General features: G+C 46.8%; 1 protein-coding gene across 1 annotated transcript in view; it reads left to right on the top strand.

Annotated features, from left to right (window-relative positions):
* Window positions 1-25,203, top strand: part of arb2a (ARB2 cotranscriptional regulator A) — a 161,775-nt gene that overhangs the window by 51,104 nt on the left and 85,468 nt on the right. The window contains exon 7 of the mRNA XM_064296526.1: window positions 19,233-19,454. Coding sequence (XP_064152596.1) covers window positions 19,233-19,454 — 222 coding nt within the window. The remainder of the gene's footprint in view (window positions 1-19,232; window positions 19,455-25,203) is intronic.

The raw sequence follows: 25,203 nt of genomic DNA, 5'->3' as shown, positions 1-25,203 counted from the left end.
TGCCCCGCCAAGCCTGGCGTTCCGAATTAGTCGGAGAGCCGCCGAGCTCCTAGCCACACCTGTTTATTCAGGGTAGGGAGACGTTATCAGAGGAGAAATAGCAGCTGTGAACCTTTGTAGTTCAGACCTGTAGTGTTCTTGTGAGGACTGCGTGTTATTGATTGAGGACAAAGTGTGGAGCTTCTGGTCATGTATACAATTCTGTTTTAAGTGCTTTGTGTGTGTGTGTGTGGGTGGGTGTGTGTTTGTAGGCCTGTATGTGTATATATGTTTTGGTGTTTTTTTTTGTGCGGGCGGGCGTGTGTGTGTGTGGGTACGTGTCTGCATGCGTACACTTGTAGCACACGTGTACTTTTCCGTGTGCATGTTCATGTGTTTTGCGTGTGGGTGGGCGCAGGCACACTGACATGTGTATGCACGTGCGTGCCCCACAGAAGACCTCTTTCTGTGTGCGTGTGTGTGTGTGTCTGTGTGTGCACCTACCCTGAACCACATACACACACACGCACACAGAAAGAGGTCTTCTGTGGGGTGTCTGCATGGGGCCCCTGTTTTTTTTGGGATCTAGTCTGGGGTCCCTGATGGATGGGGACTCCCAGCGCACTCTCCTCCTGACGGGGGTGGTTCAAAGCCGGACGCTCTCGGAGAAGAGCCGAGATTTGGGCCCGAGTTTCGCCCCGCCTGATAAAGAGGCCGTCTCCTGCTCGAAAAACCCGCCAGCGAGACTCAAAGAGGAGCCCCGTGCTTTCCCTCGGCCCCCGCGGTTCTCAAAAAGACGTAAACAACCCCCCCCCCCCCCTCGCTCTCCGCTGGTCAGGCCTGCCACAGGTATAAACATTCATTCAGAGGGAAGCAGGAAGTACATAAAAGCCTTGTGGGGGCGTGGTCTACCTTTACAGTCTGTCTGGTGATTGGGTCCTTATTTATTCGTGTGAGTATTGGTCACGTGATTTCATTTTTTTTTTCTTTTTTTTACACCTCATGCTGCAACGCACTGTTTCTCAAGTACGGAATACAAAATAAAAAAAGGTGGTGTACAGTACGCCTGCTAAACTGGGACAAACAGGCAAGGTTTTTATTTTTATTTTTTTTTTAGCTGCAGCGAGGGTGGTGGCTGCGTTTCTCACAGCCGACAGCTTGCCAGTGGATCGGGAGACGGGGAGGGGGGGGGTGTGGTCTTAGCTTCATGTGACCCAGCGAGCTGCAGCTTCTGTACTGTACGTCGTGGGCGGCTGCACACGCACGACATCAACTCATTAACTCAGGCTCAACATTAGCACTCGTTAGCTCAGAGAGCGAAAGGAAGGCGGTGGTCACAGACCCTGATTAAAACGGAATGCGCTGCAGTGTACTGTATCGCAAATATGTGCACTTTGGAAATATGACAACATATATTTCACGGCAGTTCAATGAAATTGCCTATGTGCTCAGTGCTAAAACGATTATTTGTATTCTAATTTATTTGCAGTTTGTTACATTTCAAAACAGAAAGGAACTAATGCATGTTACGTGAATTGTCTTTTTTTTTTGTCTATTTGTGTGCGATTGTCACTTGAGCGGGCCAGATCCAAACAGTTTTTAAGTGCTGAAAGGAGAATACTCTTTTGAGATGCAGGAGAGGAGAGGGGGACAGCATGGGGCGTAGAGGCAGTTTCAGAAGGCAGGTGACACTTATTCCCCTGGACCCGCTGAGCCCACACACACACACACACACACTTATAAATATAAACTCTCCAAGCACACTCTTGTCGTCTATACAAACAGACACCCTGTCCTTGGCAGAGGTGGTGGTGGTGGTGGTGGTGGTGGGGGGACAGAGTGAATATTTATGCAGAATTTATTTCACATTTACATTCCTTTTTTTCTTTTTTTTTACCTTGTGAGCATCTGAGTCATCTGGATCGGTGGCATTTGGCCGCAGCTGGCCTGTCTGCGAGAATCCTCGACACATTTCAGCGGCTGTGTCCTCAGGTCTCTGGGAGAAGGGCTCGAATGATTCATTCTTCCTGTTTTAGTGAAGGTGCTGTGTTGTGACTGTGAGCGAAGCATCTTTGTTTTACCGGAGAGTAAATGCAAAGTGAAAGAAGCAACGGCCAGCCGGTACTGCGAAACCAGCGTTGTTTAACGCACAGAACTGCGCCAGTTATTTGACAGCAAAATTGCAGGATTAGCGTCTGACCTGGTCTCTTCTGTTTTCAGTTGTAAAGAATCAACACTAAAATATACTTTATCTGGTTGAGTGCTGAGTTTACAGTAGGTTGGTGATTATGGTGGTGATAATACTTAAAATAACAATGATATCTATTTATATATACACACACAATCATACATACGTACATATTATCATTACTTGTAGTATTGTTATGATATGGTTTTTACTATTGCTGTTATATTTTTAATTTAACTTGCTTACTGCTGCTGTAGCTGCTAATGTTGTCAGTGGTTACAATCATACTAATTATGATGATGATGATGATTGTTATTGTTAGTATTAGTGTTATTGTCATTATTATTATTATTATTATTAGTAGTAGTAGTATTATTATTATTATTATTTTGATCTGTAATGCTATGTGTAAATATACACTTAGCGCAGTCATATGGGGTCTTTGTTGTGGCAGAGCTGGTCTCTACAGTCCAGCGTGCTGAGGAACCCCATTAAAAAGTTGGGGTGGCCGGTGCCGGCTGCAGGGAGGCAGGAGTGTCATAGAGGGCATCATTAAGCAGATAGCGCCACGCTGACCCGCCATGTCACAGCCCGGGGGGGGGGCTGGGGTTGCCATTCGGCGCTGGCTGTTTTACCCCTCTCTCCCGGGGGAATAAGAGAAGATGCTATTTCACCTTTTTTTTTTTTTTCGGCGGCAAAACATTTTAATTATATCTCCTCCCGCGCCGGGCGCCTGCGTAACCGGGGACCTGACACTGATTCATGAGCAGATAAATGTGCAAACAGTGGAAATGAGATTAAGAGAGATTCTGAGGGAGAAAGGGGTGACAGCTAATTTAGCGCCGCGCACCGCGTCCGACCGGCGGAGTGACGCTTTGATGGAGCGCGGCTCGCTTGCCCGCGTCCGCCGCCAGGAGGGAACTCTCCGGAAACGCGGACGTACGTGTGTACCGCGCGAAGCACGCGGTTTTAAATTGTGTTCATTTTTTTTTGCCTCCCCATCTCTGTCTTTCTCTCCCTCTCGCTCTGTCTCTCTCATTCCCTCATTCAAAAGATCCCTTTTTTTTTTTTGCAATGCCGAACTTAGCCTCGGATTATACGTGAAACCAATTTCGGTTTTCGGGAGGGGTGAGGGCGGAACAGGCTTAGTCCTGACCGCGACCGCACGGTCTTGCTGTTTTTTCATTCTGGCTTGGATCTACGGCACTGAGAGCCGTCGCAAACCGTTCGGACGCGCTCGCGGTCTTGAAGTCGCGGAGCACGCTCGTTGACACGTGTAAACGCGCCAACACCTTCGCACTCACGCACGAGTGTCTTCGGCATCATGGGTAAAAAAATTTTTTTTTTTTTTTTTTTTTAGAAATCATAATTATTTGTGTAGGGAACTGGCTGGCGGGACAAAGCCAGAAAAGGAGGAGCCGTTCGCACGGCTTGGAACCCGCAGCCGCGGCGTAACGTCACCCTTTTGTTTTGCGTCGCGTTTATCGGGATATTCGTCTTCAGGCGACGGGGATATTTGCCAGCGATCTTTCGTCCCTTCGCCTCGCTGTCTGTCTGCGGCGCTTTCTGGAAACGTCCGTCAGCGTAATCTGCGCACATCTAATCTCTCTCTCTTTTTTTGTTGTCGCTGTTTGTAGAGGCCGTGTACGGAGCACGACGGGCCCCTGTCTTTAGACGTCCTTTCCTCAGCTTTCAGACCGGCGGGACAGAGCCGGGAGAAATATATCTCTCCGCTTCATCAGCCCTTTCTGCACCGAGAGGCGGCCAGATAACAGTCATATCTGTTACCACCAATTCCTAATTTTTTCAATGGGGGGGTGGGGGGGGGTCAGCTTGTTGTGTTTTTGTGTGGGTTTTTTTTAAAGCACTGTCATTTCTTCTCTGTCAACCTCTTTGCAGTTTATTCTTCTTTTTCATTCCTTTTCTTTATCAAATATATTTTCTGGCTCCTCTCTTTTTCTGTCTTTCTCTCCCACCTCCTTTTCCATGTCTTTCCCTCTTCCTTGCCATCTCTCTCTCCCACTCCCTCTCTCTCTTTTCCTCTCTCTCTCTCCCTCCCTGAGTCTTCATTTGCAGGCAGCTGACAGCTTCTTTCACTTTGCTTTGTCAGATTTTTTTTTCTCCCCCTTTTTTTCTTTTCTTTTTTTCCATCCACCCTTTTCCATCTGCTTTCGCTTTTGTTTGCTCTGGCCTTCTCTCATCCCAACTTGATAATGAGGAATTCGGGGTGACCCTGACCTCCATCAGCCCTGCGGCGACCTCTGACCCCGCCGCGCGACCTTCAGTCCCTGTTTTGACAGCTTGATTAATTACCCAGTGTTATGATTTATGAGTAAGCAGTATGTAAAAATAATAGACAACAGGTGGTCTTCAAAAAAAAAAATCTTTTTTTATTTTTAACTGGTGGGGGGTGGAGCAGTTTGGGGGGGATGTTTTCTTTCAAAGCCGTGTTCGGTTAGTTACTTTTTTTCCCTCAATTTCTTTTTTTTTTTTTTTTGGAGATTTGGGCCTCACAGACGAACACTGTGTTTCAGGTACGCAGAAAGTGCAAAGTTTGACACACAAAAGATTGTCGTAGCATTCCAGTTAAGACACCTCTTGTAATTTTTCATTTTTATCATTATGGATTTTATTGTTTTGCGCGTGTTCTCGAACGTAGACGCTCAACTTCGCAAGTCTGTGTGTGCAACCACGGTTACGCTTTTTCAGGTAGCTGGTTTGAGGCAGAGTCGCGGCCACGTTTAGGCTACCTGTAACGCTTCAGTTGGGCCCTGTGATTGGCTGCCGTCACCTCACTGGCTCATGCACCTGAGTAGCCTTAAATAGAAGCTCTTAGCCCGCAGAGTTACCGAGAGGCAGGAAGAAGCAAGCCTGGCCAAACAGCCCTCTCTCACCTCACGTCTGCTTCTGTTTTTACCCTCTTCTGTCCAAGAGAGATTTTTCAACACTTGAACATCTTTCTTAAAGGAGACAGACCTGGAAGGCATTGGGATGGGGAGGGATGTGTGGAAAAATATCACAACAACCAACATCTTCCTCTCGTTATGTCTCTCTCTCTCTCTCTCTCTTTCCCCTTCACTTTCTCTCTGTCTCACTCTCGCTCTCCCACCCGCCCTCTATCTGGCTCTAGCTCTCCGGCCGAAACAACAGGCCGGAGGTCAAGGGATTCCACTTTAACCTCTGACCCCCGAGGTCACGAGGGGGGCCGGGGGTTGTTCATCAAGATTAATACCCGAGCCCCCCCCCCCGGACACTGGACGCTCATTATTCCGGCTCCTCTGGGGCAGGACGGGTTTAAAAAGGATATGAAGTTTTAGCTTTAGCTTTCCGCGGCGTCCGGAGCCCCCCCTGTCAGGCCACCGATCCGGACATAACGTCTGGATTAGCCGCGGTGGAATCTCCGTACCAGGGGGGGTCCGTTTGCTTTTTTTTGTTTTGTTTGTTTGTTTGTTTCTTCCTCTCTCTCTCTCTCTCTCTCTCTCTCTCTCTCTTTCGCTTGTTTTGTTTGGCGGCGCGTTCCGACGGCGGGCGCGCCAGCGCTAGCCCACGCCGTCCCTGTTTACCGCGACTTGCGAAGTGAGGAGTGTGAAGCAAATATTTCTCGATTGTATTAATTAGCCGCCCGTACCTGACGCCGTCCGCTTAAAAAAATAAGACGCTCGGTGCCGTCTTCATGTCGGTGTTTTTCGTCCGGTAATTACGCTGACCTCCTTCCGTTTTTCCCGCTCTTTTAACGGACGCAACCCGAGTGTCTGGGAACGGCGTCGCGGTAATTCCCCACCGCGATTAAAAACAAAAACATAAAGGGGAGAAAGAAAACCGTTAAGATGTTACAGTGACAACAATTAGGAGGATGTGACGTGATGTGATCGTGGGCTAATTTACGTGAAATGACAATGGATAACGCGATTGTGCAATGATTGTTACGGGTGCAGCCGCATCACGTGCGCTTCCCGCGATTAGAAGACGCGCTGGCGTCGAGAGCGGCAAACAAACACCACTGCGCGGTTCGTTAGCCAACGCCTTTGCTAATGTGCTATTGGAGAAATACAGTACAGGTACTCAGGTCTTTTCCCCTGAAGCGACACAGAAGCCGTGAAGGGCAACAAACACACAGAAACACACACATACACACATACACACACGCTCGCACAGATCACACACGCTGTCGACCCATACAACAGATACGCATATGGAAAATCATACACACACACACATCCACAAACACTCACTTCCTGGCACACGGTGCTGGTATTCACAGTAACAGTGGTATGTACTGCGTGCTGTGCTACGTAGCGCGCTGTGCTCTCCTGCACGCGCTCAGTCGCTCGGTGCTGCAGGTGCAAGGCGGTGTTTATGGAAGGTCTGTCGCCCGCTCCGGCTTGTTGAGGCTCCGCACACGGACCCGCGCTGGACTCCTCGGTGGAACCTTCCGGAACACACACCGCGCCGTGTTTCTGGAGAGGCGCTACGGCACGATCCCCTCACCGCTTCAATATGGGAGCTGTGGAGAGGGGCAGCGTTACTCAATTTAAAAAATAAAATACATATGTATGTGTGTGTGTGTGTGTGTGTGTGTGTACACACAAACAGAAGCACTTATACACACACAAACGGCTGCATTGTTTATGTGCTCTATTGTGTTCGCTCGGCTCTGTTTAAACCGCGGTGTGTTGTTCTGGCAGCGCGCTGGAGGCCCGCACTGCATTGTGGGAAGGATCCTCCGGGCAGAACCCCCCCCCCCCCCCCCCTCCGAGGGGACCGTTGACCCCTCGGCAGGAGCGGATCCCCGGGCGAACGGAACCGCGCGTCGGACCGGCACCGCGGTCTGCTTACCGCCGTTCGGCTTCCAAAACCTCCCGCTTCAAAAAAAACAAAAAAAAAACACCCCCCCCTCCCCCCCCTCCCCCTGCTCTCCTCCGCTCCCGAATCTGGGGGCGCCGGGCATCCCGACGCTAACACTCCCCGGGCCCCGAACAGAAGACGCGCGGGGGGAAGACCGATTAGCATCTGGCTTACACTGCACCCCCCACCCCCACCCCGCTCGCTTACCGCGATTTGATTTATATATTAAATAGTTGGACAAGAATATCAGGAGGCACCTATCATTCTGTGATCTATATCTCCCGTCTCCCTCATTAAAAATGCATGCGTACGCTGTGGGGAAACAATATAGAAATATAAATCAAAATGCTTAGGGCGTAACGATAAGATTTTTCCCCCCGTCTCTCTCCCCTCTCTCTCTCTCTGTCTCTCTCTCTCTCTCCCTCTCTCCCTCCCTCTCTCTCTCTCTCTCCTCTCCCCCTCTCTCTCTCCCTCTCTCTCTCTCTCTCTCTCTCCCTCTCTCTCTCTCTCTCTTCTCTCTTCTTCTTCTTTTTTCCCTCCCATTGTTCCCGCGCGCGGGGCGGCTCTGATCTTTTATTTAGAGTCAGATGCTGGAGGTGCGCGGGGGGGCGCGGTTTAGGGGTACGCCAAACGCCCGGGAGGGTGGCCTCGACTTCGCGGTCCCAACACACTGAGCGCCGCACCTTTAACGGGGTGGCGAACGTACCGCCAGCAGCGGCGGCGCTCAACTGTCGAGCGCGCTCTCTGGGGCTGTCGCACAAATGGGAAGGGAGATAATGATAGCGCTCAGTTTCTTAAAAAAAGTATATATTATTCATTTATTTGTGTTTATTTTTAGAAATTGCCGGTTTTTTTTTTGTGTTACATGCGTGCAACTTCTATTCTGAAGGAGTTGCCTTGATGAGCATTATTATAATAGTTACTATAAACTTAATTATTTTTTACAACATTTATAACGAATTATGTTAATGGTGTCCGTATAATGAATGGGGAATGATAATGCAATGTTGCGTGCTTTTTCGTTACTTTACTGAAGAATGACGAATGTTTGAAGTTAAAAAAGTAATATTTGATTGCGTGCATGGCTGGTTGGGTTGTTCCAGTCGCTGAGGTGTAGTTAATGTTGGCCTCGCCATGTTTACAGTGAGGTTGGAGCAAACAATTGACATGTTGTCCTCCTGTAAAAGTTGACAAATGGCTTCTGTAACATTTACTTACACAATCAATAGCTTTGACAAATTTCACTTGTCTGATGATTTATGTGAGGCCGGCCCAGTGTTTGCTGTGGAGAGAGCAGATTAGGTTCCAGGCCCTGGTTTACACACACACACACACACACACACACACACACACACACCCAGGGAGTCACTTACATGCGCAGACACACACTCGCACACACTCGCACACACACGCACACGCACACCCACACACACACACCCTGGGACTCACTCACATGCGCAGACACACACGCGCACACACACACACACACACCCTGGGACTCACTCACATGCGCAGACACACACTCGCACACACACACACACACACACACCCTGGGACTCACTCACATGCGCAGACACACACTCGCACACACACAGACACACACATACACACACATATACAGACACTCACAGATGCACACACACAGACATCCACAGACACGCATACACAAACTCACACAGACACCTGCAGTTACACACACCTGCACACACACACACACTCACAAACACGTGCAGATGCACACACACACACACACACACACACTCACAGACACACACACACACCCATGGGCTTATCAGAGATGCATGGGGGCTAACGGTAGCCTTGCTAACTGTGTATCCGGGAAGCGGGGCCGCTTCACAGCCCCTGTCTGAGCCGACGGGCCGGCATTGATCACCCTTCCGGCCGGGCCTCTTATTCAAATCACACAGCAGTAATGCGCTGAGAGGGTCCATAAAAAGCCAGCCAAACACGATTGATGTGGCCGCTCCCCCCAGGTGGGGCCGTGATGTATGGCGAACCCGCCCGTGCTTTACGTCCGCGTCTCGCCCACGCGCCTCGGCGGTGTTTAAGGACAGGGCCGACGCCGCGCCCGTAACCATGGCAGCAGCAGAGGAGGCGGAGCACGGCCGCGTGGGGAGGCGTCGGTGACGGGCCGTATCGACCGGGAGGCATCGGAGCTCAGAGATCGGCGTCACCGTCCCTGACAGAGAGGGGTGATAAGAGCTTGAAGGCCTTGCTCTCAATTCAGCCCCTTAATGATTGGAGGAGTGTGGGGGCGTGGCCTGAAGGTAGCTCCTCCCATTTTACTCTGCGTTAGACAAAGGCATCTGACTTAATTGCGTGATATTCAATGACTAGAAGTTTTGTTCTTAATTCTTTCTCCAAATATGCTTTATTTTCCTTATTTTTAGTTTTCTTTATTTCCTATTTGGCGGGTAGGTTAGGGTGGGTTGCTTGTTCCAGTGATAGGAAACGGTGAATCTCTTGCGCACATTCTAGGACTCGCATGAAATAAAGTAAAAATTGTTCAATGGTGAAAAACGGAGAGTGAGATAATGGTGCCAGTAGTATAGTGGGTTGCTACTGTAACACGGAGCTTGCTCATCGCTGATGTCTGTCTGGAGGCTCTTAAAATAAACAGGTCCGCGGAAAAACAAAAGCAACCTGAGAAAGGAGAGAGAGGGGGGTAGGAAAAATGGAAAGAACAGACATGAAAAGAAAATGCACAGGGGAACGAGAAGTTCTAAGACTTTTCAGGAGTCCTCTGTGAGAGAAGTTTACTTTGAACTCCTTTACAATTTCTAAAACATTACACAGATCATGTTGTGAATAATATGAATATAAATGCTTATTTCTTTCCTGCAAAGGTTAAATATTGTTTTTGTTATTATGATAGTAATTATTATTACATTAATTATTGTGGTTTGTCCTTTTAGTATTTTTATGACTAATGCTACTACTACTACTTATACTTATTATACTTATTATTATTATTATTATTATTATTATTATTATTATTATTATTATTAAGGTAACAAAAACAATGACGATAATATTATACAGTTTTTTGACATGTTTTCAGTCAAAAGTTTACTTTCGAAAAAGTGGCCAATTTTGATTGCTAAGCTTTTTATTGCTGCTTTGTTTTTTACAATTTTCATCGGTTTTGAAATATATATTTTTTACGGTACAAACGTAACATTATCTAGCGTCGTTTAGCCTGCGTTTTCCACCGATCTGTCGGAGCTCCCAGGTTCAAGACCGCTGCCCCGGTTTCACTCAGGAGAACAAAACCTGCCGAGTCAGGCTTTCTGTCGAGGGCCGCGGACTTAAATCTATGGCCACCAACGTAGCCGCTGGCTTTAATCTCAAAAAATAGCTTTCCAGCCACAGCACTAAATGTGTTCTCTGATTCAAGTGTTACTGAAGGTTTTAACACACGACATTGATTGATATCAGGTAATGCGTCTGATGTTTTCTTAGAAAGGGCACATCAGATTGTTGATTTTGTTTTTGGAAGTAAAGCGTTATGTAATTGTCAGAATGTCATGCATACTGTGGCTTTTTTTCTCTATTACAGAATAAGAAAGAAAAATCACTCCAGAAGTACTAACGTGTTTATTTTAGCCACTTCTGTTGACAGTAAGGAGCACTTTGCTGTAAGTGCATATCTAATAATAAGAACATATAATGCAGAAAAAAAGTTTCAGTGTGAACCAGAAATATGTCAAGAGAGGATATTGGCGTATCGTGTTGTCAAATTCAAAAATCAAATACCTCAGAAGTAAATAAAGGTGTGCTACACGAGGAATGCTGACTGATTTGGTTCCAGCAAATAACTGTTTGATATTTGTTTCCCGTATATACGTGGTGAGCATGCAGATGAAGCATTCAAAACGCCTTCTGTTGGTGTGGCCTCTTGAAGTACAGCAAATAATGCGTTTGAAAGTGTTAGAGGAACTCTTTTTCTCAAATCGGATTTGACTTCCACTGCATAGCATTTTCTAAGACGTGGAAAGATACTGTTCTCTGTGAGTGTGTGCGTGTGTGTTTGCATATTTTTATATAAGTGGGCTCTTTGTATTTGTATCTCTGTACATGTGTTGTTTTTTATGCTTGTGTGCATTTGTGTGTGTGTGGTAATGCAAGTGTGTGTCTCTCTGTGTGAGCGTTGGCCTCCATTAGTTTTATGCTGGCATGTGTTTGTGTGGCAGTCGTGTGTGTTGTGTGTCATGTGTGTCGTGTGTGGTGCTGTGTCGTGTGTGTTTGTGTGTGTGTGTGTGTGTGTGTGTGTGTGCATTTGTTTGTGAGTGCGAGTGTGTGTGTGTGTGAGAGATGTTAGTTAAGGAGGTCCCCCCTCCTCTATCCCTGCTGATGTGTTTGTGTGTCGGGGGGTTGGGTACAGGGAGGGGGGGGGGCACCGTGTCTTAATCTGACAGTGAGACTAAGTTGTGTGGTATTTGGGAGGGGGGGGGCGGGGGGGGGATAAAAGGACCTCGCTCGCTGAGAAAAGGGCACGCAGAGCTACTGACGGACAAGGTCAGGGAGAACAGGGTGGCCTTCGGGGCTGAGCCTAATCTGAGCGGGGGCGGGCCGCATTTTTATATTACAGTGTTTACATTCCCGGCTCGGCCCTGTCGGACGTGCCCGCGCGCCGTAATGAGGGACTCCCCCCGCCACCCCCCCCTCGCCGCTCTCGGCAGAGAGATTAAAGAGGGCCGAGCGTCTGACCGCGGACGCGTACGTGCGCTACGGCGCTGTTTTCCCTTTGCGCTTCTTCTTTGTTCGCGAACCGGGTCCGCGGCGCGCTAGCGACCGTTTTAACCGCCGCGGCTAACGTCGGTAGCGTTAAGGACAGTTTTTTTTTTTTTATCGTGGACTTGTGGACCCTCGTCCTCTCAAGATCCCTGAGACCCCCCCCGTTTCTCCTGACCCCCTCTCCTTTACCCCCGTTTCGCCTCCAGACCGGTTGCTACGTCTCCTCTCCCCCTCTCCCTCCCATTGGACGGGCCGCGGGGAGGCCCCTCCTCCGCCTCCCGTCCGTCAAGCCGCGGCGGCCAATCGGCGGCGGCCGGCTCTCCTGAACAGGAAGCGGAGCCGGACCGGGCTCTCGCTGTCAGAAAATGGAGGAGCGGCGTCTCCCTCGCTCCCGCTCCCTCGTCTCCCCGCGGCGAAGGCGGGAGCTGCCAGCGCCCCGTTAGCGAGCGCCGACGGAAACACGCTCCCGCACCTTCTCACCGCCGTCCGCTTCATTCCCTGACACACACACACACACACTCTCTCTCTCTCACATTTACACACACACAGCACACCACACACACTCTCTGTCACATTACACACCCCCTGTCACCCCATCCGCAATCTTCTTCCTTTGACACACACACACACACACACACACACACACACACACACACACACACACACACACACTCACTCGCACACAGGCATGTGCTCCCCCGTCCGCAGTCCACGCTTTGTACCTGTCAAGTGGCGCGCTTTGTACTAACAGACTGGCGTTTGTGACGTGAAATATTCCACATCAAAGGGAAATAAAGCCACATAAGCAGATGAAATGTAAAGTGTGTCCGCCAGGCTTCTTAAACTCGCTTTGTGTCAGCTGCATATTTCCCATTAAGCACTTCAAATGGTCAGAGTATTTCACACACTCACACACTCACACACACACAGAAAATCGCAGATACACATTTATTTATTTATTTACTTTCTCCTGTTGTTGTCTTGTGCGGTTACGCTGGAGAATGTCTGCACGTGTCTGACCCCGTAGTCTCCCTCCCGCAGCACAAACCCTTCAAGTGCGCCCCGTGTGCTGGGGATGTGCTTTATTTACCTTTATTCATTTTGCTAAAATAGAATTGAATTAAATAGTGGTTTCGTTTCGGCTTCAGTAATATTTCGTTTTATTGAAATGTTTTTTAAACGGCCATTTGAATGAAAGCCATTGACGGCATTTGAAAGAAACATTCTTAAAATGACATTTAAAAAAAATAAAAAAATGTATGTATTTTGACCCTGACAGCGCGGAATGTCGTGATGTCACGAGCGCGGCGCTAACGCTGTTAGCCGACGGCAGGGTTCCAGGGACGGCGCTCCTCGGCGACGGTAGTCGCCGTCGCGTCCTCCGAGGGGCGTCTGCCGACCTCAGCCGGGGAGGGCGACGGCAGAAAGGAGGGCGAGACAAAGGAGCACTTAACGTAGCGGCCAGAGCCGCCCCCCCCCCCCTCGTCCCCCCACCCCCCGAAAGCTGGTGTGACCTCCCTGACCGCTGCCCTCTGCGCCGGGGCCCCGGGCCTCGAACCCGGACCCGGGCCAGTCAGGGGGCTTTGTGAGGGGGCATGGGAAGGGTGCGGGAGCTGCGGGGACTGGAGGGAGAGGAGGAGAGGATCTGCGATCGCACGGATAATGCGCTCTATGGGTGAAGCGCTCTTTGTGCCCATTCACACGCCTGTCTGGCACTGACTGGAGCTCAGCTGTCACCGTCTGCTGCAGTGAAGCCTCAACATTCACTTATTCATTATTATTATTAATAATAATAATAATAATAATAATAATCATAATAATCATAATAATAATACTAATAATAATACAAATAATAATAATAATAATACAAATAATAGTAATAATAAGAATAATAATGACTGCATCATCATTGTTGTGTTTGTAATTGCAGAATCAGCGCTGTTCTTTTTGATGTTACCTACATCATTAACTAAAATGAGTGAACGGTCGGCCTGCTTTTGAGACGTCCTGTTCGTCTTTGTGGGCCGACGTGCTGCACGTATCTGTATTTGTTGTCTTTACTAATCATTTTTATCGTGCGGAATTAGGCTGCTTATTTCTCAGGGCACATGCGCTCGTACTGTACCGCCCGCCATTGTAGCGTTAGCGCCGGAATAAGGACGGGACAGATCAGACGACCCGTCCGTTTTTTTTTTACGCGTGCAACCTCTTTTCAACCGAGCGTACCGCAGCCATACGGAGCCAACACAAAGGAGAGATAGAAAGACAAACGCGAGCCGTGCCACCTCCGACACCCCTCTCTCTCTCTCTCCCTCTCTCTCTCCTTCTTTCTCTCTCTCTCCGCCGTCGTCGTAATTGGCGGGTAGACCCCAGACGTCTTGCCGGCCCGGCGGTCGCGTCGCGGGCGCTGGTAACGGAGCTCCCCGCCCCCGTCCCGCTCAAAATCCGCTTCGGGTCCACGGAGCAGCGTTAAAGGTTACCCCGATAAAGTTAGGCGGCGGTCAGCGCTGGGGTCTTGGCGGGGGGTGGGTGGAGGGTGGGTGGAGCCTGGCTGCCCGTCATTTGCGCACACGGCCACCAGTGGGCAGTGTGAGGAAGCGAGGGAAGGCGTAGATCCCCGGAAACCTTCCCACTGCCTTCGCCTACAAAGGGACAACAGCCCGACCAAGCTTGCGTTTTAAAACGTTCGGCTGAATGACAGGATTTCTCATTAGGTGTTTAAAAACTCTTAATAAATAGGTGTTTTCTTATTTTGTTTTTGCTTATTTATGTGTTTTGTTTTAACAGTGTGGAGCGGATGGTGAACCAAATAAACCCACTTCAAAGTATTAATTATCTCAACCAAAAACATTTTCAACGTATAAAAATGACAATTTACTCACTCCTCACTCATACAGAGCACTGTCTAGAAGTCATTAGTCGTAATGATAAATTAAAACTTAATCTAATCTAAAAGTTTAAAAGTTATTGTTATTATTATTATTATTGACATTATTTTGTTCAGAAAATTGTGTTCAAAAGTAAGATTTTTTTTATTATTTTACATTTTTAAATAAATTATAGTATTTAACTTTATCTGACCGACAAACATATTGTACTTTAGTGGGACGAACATATGTCTGGATAGGTTTGTAAGATTCACTATTTATTTAATAGGCCTATATATTTGTAGTTTGTATCTGTATTTGTTTATTCATCTCCCTTTATTTAATGTAAATGATTATATGTTTCGTGGTATAAATGTCTGTTTGTAACTGCATGTTATATGCTGCCAGAGAATTTTCCCCGTAGGGATAATGAAGTATTCTTTATTTATCTATATTCAGTGTCTATTTTACTATCAATACTTATTTAAAGAACATATACATTTTTTAAATTAACTTGACAACCAAGTATAAACACATATCCAAGTATAAAAGATGATAATTTTCCATTTTTTCTTTTTTATTATTAAACACTTTGATGTGACGTATCAAGTTTGAATGACTTTCTCGTAGTTAGATGAAAAAGGAAATTATGGTAAGATGTAAAAACAGGGCCAAGTTACACGAAAAAATTTAGGAAACATTGCATAGCATTGCTTTGGAACAGAGCTTGTTTAATTTGTGTGAGCTAAAATAGCCAGTATTGTTCTTGCAAATAATGACTTATAGACCATGCTTTGTATGCATGAGTATCTTAGAATTTTTGTACGTTGAAAACGTTTTTATTTGTTTTTACATTTTTAGTAAATTTATAATGCATACACATTTCTGAATAATAAAATAAGTACATCTAGAGAGAGACATGCATACAGATTAGTGCTGAACAATTAGAGGTTTCTGATTTCTGTTCAATTTCATTATGGTTTTTGGAAAATAATCATGGTTTCTGATTCCAATTTTTTTAGATTTTTTTTAGCTATATGAATGTGAGATGAAATAATGACAATTTTAATTAATTTTGGATATGTTTCTTTGCAATGTTAGACACTAACCTTTCAAAAAAGGACTTTAAAATTTTCAATATATCAAAGGCTTCAAATTTGAACTTTTATGAATTATTATCATTAATGAATTTTACATATTTCATATATGTGTACATTTCATTCTTTTATTTATTGACTTTATAAGTTGTCTCCCTCATCATAGACTATTGGCTCTGGAATTAAAGATATTTTCACTATAGTCACAATATCAGTCGAATATCAATATTGCGTAAGGAAATAAAGTAAAACTTATTAAAATGGCCATGAACGGTCAAATTGACGGTCATTTGTCTTCCCTGTATTCTTGATCATTTTGACCGCTGCGTGTAACGTTGTTGTGAAATGACTCCAGCGGTATTAGCTGCCGCCCCTCAGAACAAGCCCCTGGCTAGGTGAAGCCTGCGGTAGTAGTCCAAGTTTGTAGGTCCCGCCTTGTAGTCATGTAGCTGTCAGAATCATGAATAGGTTTGTGTACTGAAACCCAGCAGTACTATGGCAGCGGTTCCCATACGGCTGGCTCCTACTCGACCGAATCGCAAAGCAGATTTTGGTGCTTTATTTCGTTGCCATCTTCACTAACCTTACTATAGTCGCTCTGTCGACTCGGGTACCCGTAGCTATCTAGCTATCGTTAAACTGGGTCAAAATGCCAAAAGCGAAATTGTTCAAAGTGTGGCTGTATTTCTCAAAAAGGATTCAAACAAAGGGAATGGGCCTTTGCAATAAAAAAAGTATAATTCTTGCTGTAGTTTCCTCGTTGTTTTAAAGAAGGTAGAAGATATTTTATCATCATTTAGGCACTGTAAAAGGCTAACCGATACCCATCCCTAGTCATGAAAAGATATTGTGTGGGGTTTACATGTGAAATGATAGAGAATGCATTCCGGAAATATAAAAGGGTTTTCCTACATGTATACAGCTATAAAACCACTAGCTTTCATTTTTTGGAAATTATTAGTTCGCAAGCAAGCTAGCTTCCACACAAAACAAAAATGGCGATCGCAAAGTTGTTAAAAACATGTTCTGTTGGCTGAAATAGCATCACATGTGCACTTCCTTATATATCCATTTTGCTTGTGTGTCTGGGTATCCTGCAATTGGCTCCTTTGATCAGACTACTTTGATCAGATGTTGTTATTGGCAGATGTAGCCGAATGTCCAATGGGCAGAATTATTGATTGTCGGCCTGGAACATTTGTGATGATGAAATCGCCAGGAAAAAGAAGAAAAAGGAAACACCAACCCAAGTTTGGGGCTTTATTGTGTGGACGTGTGAAGTTGTATCTGAACTCTGTGTTTTTGCATGAGGTCAGAAGGTTATTCATTGTATTTAGGGAGAGAGACTCTGTGGTCACTGTGGCTATTTCTGTAGGAAACTCTGAACAGGGCCAAACTCTTGGTTCTGTATAGGTATGGGGCATGCCCCGCCAAGCCGTAACTTGGCGGATGACGTACCTGCCATCAATAATAACAGCCTTTGTCAAAATGGCACAAGGCATAACTGCATGTTGATGTGAGAGAATGCACCTAAGGAAAATCTAGTGTTTGAAATTACATTAAACATTATTGCCTGTGTGCATTTATTAATTATTTGCTTTTATTATTTTGCTTATAAAGAATATCAGAAGCAGTCTTTGAAGTATTTTATTTTATTCAGTCCGAGAGTGTATAAGAGTGTATCTTATAGTAAATGACTATGCCATTTTGTTTTCATGTTATATTCTTTCTGATTTTAAATCTTAATTAGGTTCTGGAGAAGGGCTTGTGTGTACAGTGTGTAATCAAGCGAAGAGCACAGCAGTATTTTTAATATAAATACTGTTATTTTAATCATTAATATATGCATGTTGTTTTGCTGTGTTGCCATTAACTCTTTAGCTAATTAGAGAGAGCAATGTAAATGTTTGTTTTTGACTTAGTTGGAAATTACAAACCTATACACTGTTCTATTTTTTGCTTGTTGTCATGAAAATTAATATGAACTTTGAAAACAATGTGGATTTTCTTAAAAAATTAAATGCAGTACCTTTTCGAAAGTCAAATGTTAACTTTGATCTTTTTGTTGTTGTTAAATAGTCATTAACGGCTTGGCCGCATTCAAAATGATTTTGGAACTTACAATTTCTAATTAGATTTATTCAAGTCGTACAATATAATTTGATTTAACGCGTTGAAATGTAGCGCATTTTAATACATTTAATGAAGGGATTAAATTTGCCTTTGCAGTTAGTGAGGGAAAGTGAGACGAGTATAATTTTATAATCTCCAAAGCTGTGAATGTGTCATTTTGCTGTTGTCAACACAAATTCTGTGGAAGCCGTATCACGGGGGGACAGATTTCTTATCACCCTGGCAGAATTGTCTGCTTTAAGAAGGGACCCATGCCTTTAACACTTATTAAAAAACAGGAGAGGTGTAGCTGTCTGCTCAGAACTGGCTTCTGATGACAAATTTGGGAGGCGTATCCGTGGTTCTGGCTCGTAACGTTCAGCGGACTCTTAAAAACGCTGTTTTGTCAGGAAGGGAATTTGGACATGGAATACAGTGTTTTTTTTTTGCAATCTGGCCAACAGTGCTCACAAACATCTCCTCGTTCTCAGTTTATGAAAGATAAATGAAGTGGGGTTTTTTCTAAACTTGAGCGAATTTAATTGAAACGTTTTATAGTTGTGCAAAATATGGAATCAGTCAAAAGCTTGATTGGGGGAACTTTTGCTTTTGAAGTGTTTTGAAGATAAATATTTGCAAACAAATGTAAGCATTGCAGCATAATTTTGTGTGTTACTGTGGGGGAAATATTTAAATATTATTATTATTATTATTAGTAGTAAAATCCAGTATGATTTTAGGCAATTTGAAAAAATATATTGTTGTTTTGCTTGTTGTCTGGTATGCAGGTCAATGCTGACATATACGCACATAGAGCAGGTCCGTATTGTACTGTGTACCTTTAAACCTCTCTGGAACGACCCCACAAAAACACACAAACATATAAATAAATAAGCAAATGCCAGCGTATTGGCCGCTCCCGGGTTCCAGTGTGTGAGCCTTGATTGATGTAGGAATCGATTGCGTTTGATAGCAACTGACACGTACCCTTTGGAAACACTAACTGCAATTCTCCGTGCGGGTTTGCTTGTCACTGTGTACTAATCCTTCCTGTAATAGTTCACCTAGGCAGAGTTCTGTCAGCGATCGGGGGCCGAAGTGGCCCTTTCCTCTTGTGGTGGGTGCCCATGGCAACAGCACCCCCCCCCCCCCCCCCACTACCCCCCCAGGCACTGGAGGCCCCCTCCTACAAAATTGTTGGTCATTTGTAAAAAAACAAAAAAAAAAAGTTCTTTCTTCTTTGCTGGGCGTCACTGTGGCGATCTCTTGGCCAACCACGTGCATTTTTGGGGGGCAGGAGCAGTGGAATATCTATATATTTTTTCTCTCTCTCTTTCTCTTTTTATCTGTCGTCCCCCCCTTCCCCCCCTTCCCCCCCCCTAACAGGAGGGCTACGGCGTGATGGTGCTGAACCCCAACGAGAACTACCTGGAGGTGGAGAAGCCGGCCAAGCCCGCCGCCCCGCCCCAGCCCTCGCCCGAGGGCCCCGACGAGCCGGCCGAGAAGAGGGAGCGGAAGGAGGAGAAGGAGACCAAGAAGAAGCGCGACTTCTACGAGAAGTACCGCAACCCCCAGAAAGAGAAGGAGACGGAGCTGATCCCCATTCGGGTGAGGGCCCGGTCCGCCCGCGTCCGTCTCTCTGCGCGTCTGAGCGCGCTCAGTGCGTCCCGCGGCTGTCCCAGAGCGGCTCTGTCAGCGGTCACATGCTCAGAGCTGCGTGGGCACCTCCACAGGCTCCCGATATGCTTATCTTCGGAATTGCTATTTAAATGCGAGTCCTGGACACATAATCCATAATAATGATGTCATTGTCAACAGAGGAGAAAACTACCTCATAAACTTAACATCCGCACACATGCACAAATACTAAGGGTAGGTATACTGAAAATACTATAAGGTAGTTTCCCCAGTCCCACGACTCAGTCCCAGCAATTTTGAAATCAGTCAGATGTGAAAAAGTAAGTTTGTAAAAAACAAAATGTAATTAAAATGAGAAATTTGAGTGGAAAGTTTGGTTGGTTGTAATTTGAGTGGAAAGTTTGGTTGGTTGTAATTTGAGTGGAAAGTTTGGTTGGTTGTAATCTGAGTGGAAAGTTTGGTTGGTTGTAATCTGAGTGGAAAGTTTGGTTGGTTGTAATCTGAGTGGAAAGTTTGGTTGGTTGTAATCTGAGTGGAAAGTTTGGTTGGTTGTAATCTGAGTGGAAAGTTTGGTTGGTCGTAATCTGAGTGGAAAGTTTGGTTGGTTGTAATCTGAGTGGAAAGTTTGGTTGGTTGTAATCTGAGTGGAAAGTTTGGTTGGTTGTAATTTGAGTGGAAAGTTTGGTTGGTTGTAATCTGAGTGGAAAGTTTGGTTGGTTGTAATTTGAGTGGAAAGTTTGGTTGGTTGTAATCTGAGTGGAAAGTTTGGTTGGTTGTAATCTGAGTGGAAAGTTTGGTTGGTTGTAGTTTGAGTGGAAAATTTGGTTGGTTGTAATCTGAGTGGAAAGTTTGGTTGGTCGTTTCGTTACAGTGGAGGGCAGCAGCACCATGGGTTGTGGGGGAACGCTGCTCCAGCCAATCGGAAGCGATTAGCGCCACACGGCTTAGTCGCTGGCGAACGAGCTGTCAGCGCGGGCCACTTAGCCGCGGTTTGGATTGCGCCGGTACACACGGAGTAATGCGCTATAATTACCTGTGTTATTTACACCTTCTGCCATAGCCGCTTTAAAATAAATAAATAAATATAAAAATAAATAAATAAAAATCATTCTTCGCGCTCCCTACGGGCCCCGCGATGGCGGCGACCGTAACGGCCTCGTCTCCGTCGCGTCAGGCTAATGATCGCGTTTACCTTCCCCCCCCCCCGTCCTTTTCCTTTTAATACGTTAAAATCCGCAAGAAGTCGTCCGAGAGATTTTTTTTTCGCCGAGCTACGTGGAAGATCGCACCGAGAGGCGGAGGGAATGAAATTTAGTTTTTTTTTTCTTTTTCTCCCCCTCTCAACTCGGACGGGAGAAGAAGACGGTGGGGGGTGGGGGGGGAGGAAGACGAGGAGGGAGAGGAAGGGAAGGGGAGTCGGGAGTCGGGAGTCTCGGGGCGGTGGGTGACACGCGCTAACTCCGGCGCGGCGCGGCTTGACACGCATTTGCATTCTGTCACCGCCGCCGCTCGTCAAATTACGGGCCCCCGCCTGACGATACTGGGGTTGGGGGGGGGTGATATTGTATGAGTGAAGGAGGGAGGAGGGGTGGTGGGGTGGTGGGGGGGGGTGATATTGTATGAGTGAAGGAGGGGAGGGAGTGGGGGGAGGTGGGGGGGGGGTGGGGGCCGGGGGTGGGGGGTGGATTTCCAAATGTGGTTACGGAGTATTTAAGCGGGGTGGACTTCTGCTTCACTGAGAGCAGCGGGCTGTGGCTGCCATTCGTGTGCGAGAGAGAGAGAGAGAGAGAGGGGGGGGGAGAAGGAGAGAGAGAGAGGGAGGGAGAGGGGAAAGGAGGAAAGAGAAAGTGAGCTGTGTGCACGCATTAGCTGAGAGAAGATGAAGAGGGAGAGCCGATATTAATATCTTAATAAATATTTCAGCTGGAATAGCTCCGGAACCTTATAATGAGTCGACTCTCGCTATTTCTCTCTCTCTCTCTCTCTCTCTCTCCCCATCCCTCCCTCCCTCCCTCTCTCTTCCTCCTGAACCTTTTGCACTTTGTAATGCTAGCAGCGTGAGATCGTTAGAGTGGTCCTACCCAAGGTTTTCCTATTCTGCAGGGGGCGCGACGTATTATTCACGCTTTGACATTAGCTCCCGCTCGCCGCGCCGCCGTGCATTACGCATGCCGGGGCGGGTAGCACGTTAGCACGTTAGCACGTTAAGGGAATGCACGGGAAAGGCGCTGTCACGCCAACGTCGATGGCGATGGTCGCGAGCAATGGTGGCGAGTGTGGCCCTGCCGGGCGTTTTTGCATGGCTCTTTTGAGCTTTTCCAGGTATCTATGGTTTCATAACTACGAACCAAATTCATTGTTATTGTGTTCTTGTTTTTCCTGCCTTTCGCCCAGTGCATGCTGGGATAGGCTCAAGCACCCCCCGCGACCCTGCCTGGGATAAGCGGGTATAGATTATGGATGGACGGATGTGCTTTCGTTTTTTCTCATGTGTAGTTACTTTGGTATCTGGCTTTGATTTGGTCTGAAGGCTTTGATTTATAGATTTTTGGGGTGTCTTGTACGTTAGAGCTGGGGTGTTAGTCGGCTGGAGCTGGTGGATTTTTGGGGTGTCTCGTACATTAGAGCTGGGGTGTCAGTCGGCTGGAGCGGGTGGATTTTTGGGGTGTCTCGTACGTTAGAGCTGGGGTGTTAGTCGCCTGGAGCTGGAACCTGCTCTGGCTGTCGAGGTCCAGGCTGTGATCTTCGCGGCGGGCGGGAGTTGAGTTTCCGGGTTTCGACGTCCCCGGTTACGGGTCGGGCATCGGGGATCGGAACCCGGGTTTCCGCGCCGACGCCGCGGCGACGGGAAGATCCGCATCCCGATGGCGGCGGTTGCCGTGACGGCGTTCCGCGGGGGCGGAATCAGCTCCGTCTCACGCGCACGGCGGCCTCGGAGGAGCGATTCGGTCCGGGCGATGAACACGGCGTCAGACGAGCCCGCAGGCGCCGCGTCTTTAGCGCGAGCAGTAATAAGACAGAACTCTCGCTTTTTGAAAACATCTGCCGAGCGGAATATCTGAGCGCCGACAGCAAATGTCAGCAGATTAGCAGCGAAACCGCCGAGCGGCGTTTCCCCGGCTCCGGCGGGCAGACGGAGAGGGGGAGCGCTGGGGCGGGAGGGGCAGCCGCCGGGGATTCTGGGCCCCTCGAAAAGATCTCGCGTTGGGCCCCACCACCCCTGAAAATCCTATGTTATAAATATTTTTTGAGGGCCCCTGTCAGTCAAGGCCCTTGGAATTGTCCTAAACCCCCCCCCCCCCCCTTCTATGGTGTCCAAGGTTTGGGAAGCAATGCCATAGAGCACCTGCCACCCCAACCTGACCCAATGTACTGTATCTGTCAGTTGTTAACCCTGTATGGTGTGACATCACAAATATGTGATTGGAACGTTCTGAACTGAACACTCTAATGCAATGCTGCTGTAACAGCCGCTAGCGGTAACTGAAACCATGGAGTCCTAGAACACTGACTTAGAATTCTGAAAGAATATTCTAATAAACCTACTCAACTAGCTTTCTCTTAATGCCACTTATTTAAAGGGTTAAATGAAACCTTCAAAAACAAAAAGAGAAACCGGCAAATAACAGCCTAAAAATATTTCATGGTACGTTAGGTTACATTACATTACATTACATTCATTTGGCAGACGCTTTATCCAAGCGAGTACAGAGTGCATTTCATGACGTGACAACTGCTGAACACGGGTTCAGTAAGGTACAATTACTTATTTTGTACAGCTATTTCTAGCCGAGAACAATGAACACTATCCTGGGTTACTTGATGTGCAACACAGGTTCTGGAAGGATCTCTCAAATGCTAACATGTGGCTCAGGGCTTGGGTCCAACGTGTGTGCGCCGTTACCGCCAACAGGACGACCTTGCCGATGAGCCCCGGTGAAGTAAACGCTCAGAGCTCTAATTCACCTCCCCGCTCCGAAAACGTTCGGATAATGGTCCCCAAATTTTTGGCTCGTCCCTCATTAGGCAATTCCCAGAGGCTTGGGGAGTGGGGGGGTGTCTTTATTTCTTTACTCCTCTGTTGGGGAAGTGTGGTGGATGGAGCGGGGTGGGGGGGGAGAGGGGGGGTCAGATCAAGCCTCTTTGCTTGGAATTTTCCATCTATTCTAGAGCATTGTGTGACTCCTCCTCCTACCCCCCTCCCTAAAGCAGACTGCTAAACTCCCCCCCCCCCTCATTCCAAACTGGAACGCACACACTGCGAAGGGGTCCCAGGACCACCGGCACACACAAGAGGGGGGGTGGGGGGGCGCGCCTCGACGCTACCCCGAGTTAAAGTTGAGTTGATTAACACGCTTCCTCACACACATTAATAAGCCCTTAACTGCTGTTAGGAGTCGTACTTTTTAGCCCCCGGGTTCACAGCGTCTCACCTCCCAACCCTGGCTAATCTCCAGGCCTCTCGGAGATCACAGCCCGCCGCCCCGCGTTTTAGCCGCGCTGAGTTCCTTAGCGCTCGCTAATACAGAAGTTTGGGAGTTCACTTTACTCCCAACGTTAGCGCTAATCCAGTTACCCATTTTCTGCCAGTCAAGCGGAGGGACGGGGGCGGACGAAAAAAAAAAAAACGCATTCACGGCTGTAAGGAGCTCCCTGAGATTTTCCCTCCGAGCGCACTGGGACGGATTACGGTCCCGCCTATTGGGAAAAGAGCAAAGGACAATCAACCCACCCCGGGCCTGCCTTTTCTCTTAATGCCACTTATTTCAGTAAAATGACCACAATACTTTTTTTTTCCCCTCACCACCACCCCCCCCCCCCCTCCCATTTATTGTCGCATTTTGTCAAATGTTCAGAAAGAAGGGGCCCTTTCACACAGCTGCCTGCTTTCCCCCCGTCTCCCTCTGTTCATCCACTGTCATATTTAGGCCAAAATTTTAAATGTTATGCACTTTTTAAAATTGCGTCTGTTATGAATATTTCAATTATTTTACTATTTTAGCTGCAAAAGTATGTTTCCCCCGTGCTTATGAGTGGGAAATATGTGCTTGCTGACTTTGGTCATTTTGTGCTTCCTGTCATTGTTTTTAAGGGGTTTTGTCTGACTTGTTTCTCCAAATGAAAGCATATATATTGCAATATATATTAGCTTATTGAACACATAAAGTGGTTTGTTTTAGTGGCCTTGTGTCCGCACTTTCACTTGAGTCATTTACTGCCTCCTTTCCGTTGTGTATGAATATCCATTACAAGAATGAAATGTACAACACTATAATGTAAATTATGCTCTTTTTTGAAAGTATATTTCACGGCAGTGAATTTATGCATGTGCTTTTTAAAAAAATATAATAAGCATTTTTCACAGCCGTGAATTTCTTTTGATTATATCACTAACTTCGATATATTTTCCACGTATTTGTCCATTTCCGTAAAGCAGTCCGACGCTTAATTTTTTATAACCCGCGGACAGCTGCTTTGGAAGTAATTGGTCCTAATGAGAAGGCTTCGGGGTTAGCATGAGCCCATAAGAGTTAGCATGCCACTGGCTGACGCCCATGTAAAAAGGTGTCAATCTAGAACTTTCTAACTTACAGTCAGCACTTTTGAATGTAGTTTCTGCATTCTCTGAGGGTGACACAAAGTGTAGCCTTAGCAGCAGTGGGAATGCGATGTGTACCTCATGGACTGTATATGTATATATAAGATAAGGAATACCATA

The sequence above is a fragment of the Anguilla rostrata genome, chromosome 10 (assembly GCF_018555375.3).
Source record: "Anguilla rostrata isolate EN2019 chromosome 10, ASM1855537v3, whole genome shotgun sequence".
Lineage (NCBI taxonomy): Eukaryota > Metazoa > Chordata > Actinopteri > Anguilliformes > Anguillidae > Anguilla > Anguilla rostrata.
Note: the sequence above shows the minus strand (reverse complement) of the source record. Positions and strands in the feature narration are given on the sequence as shown.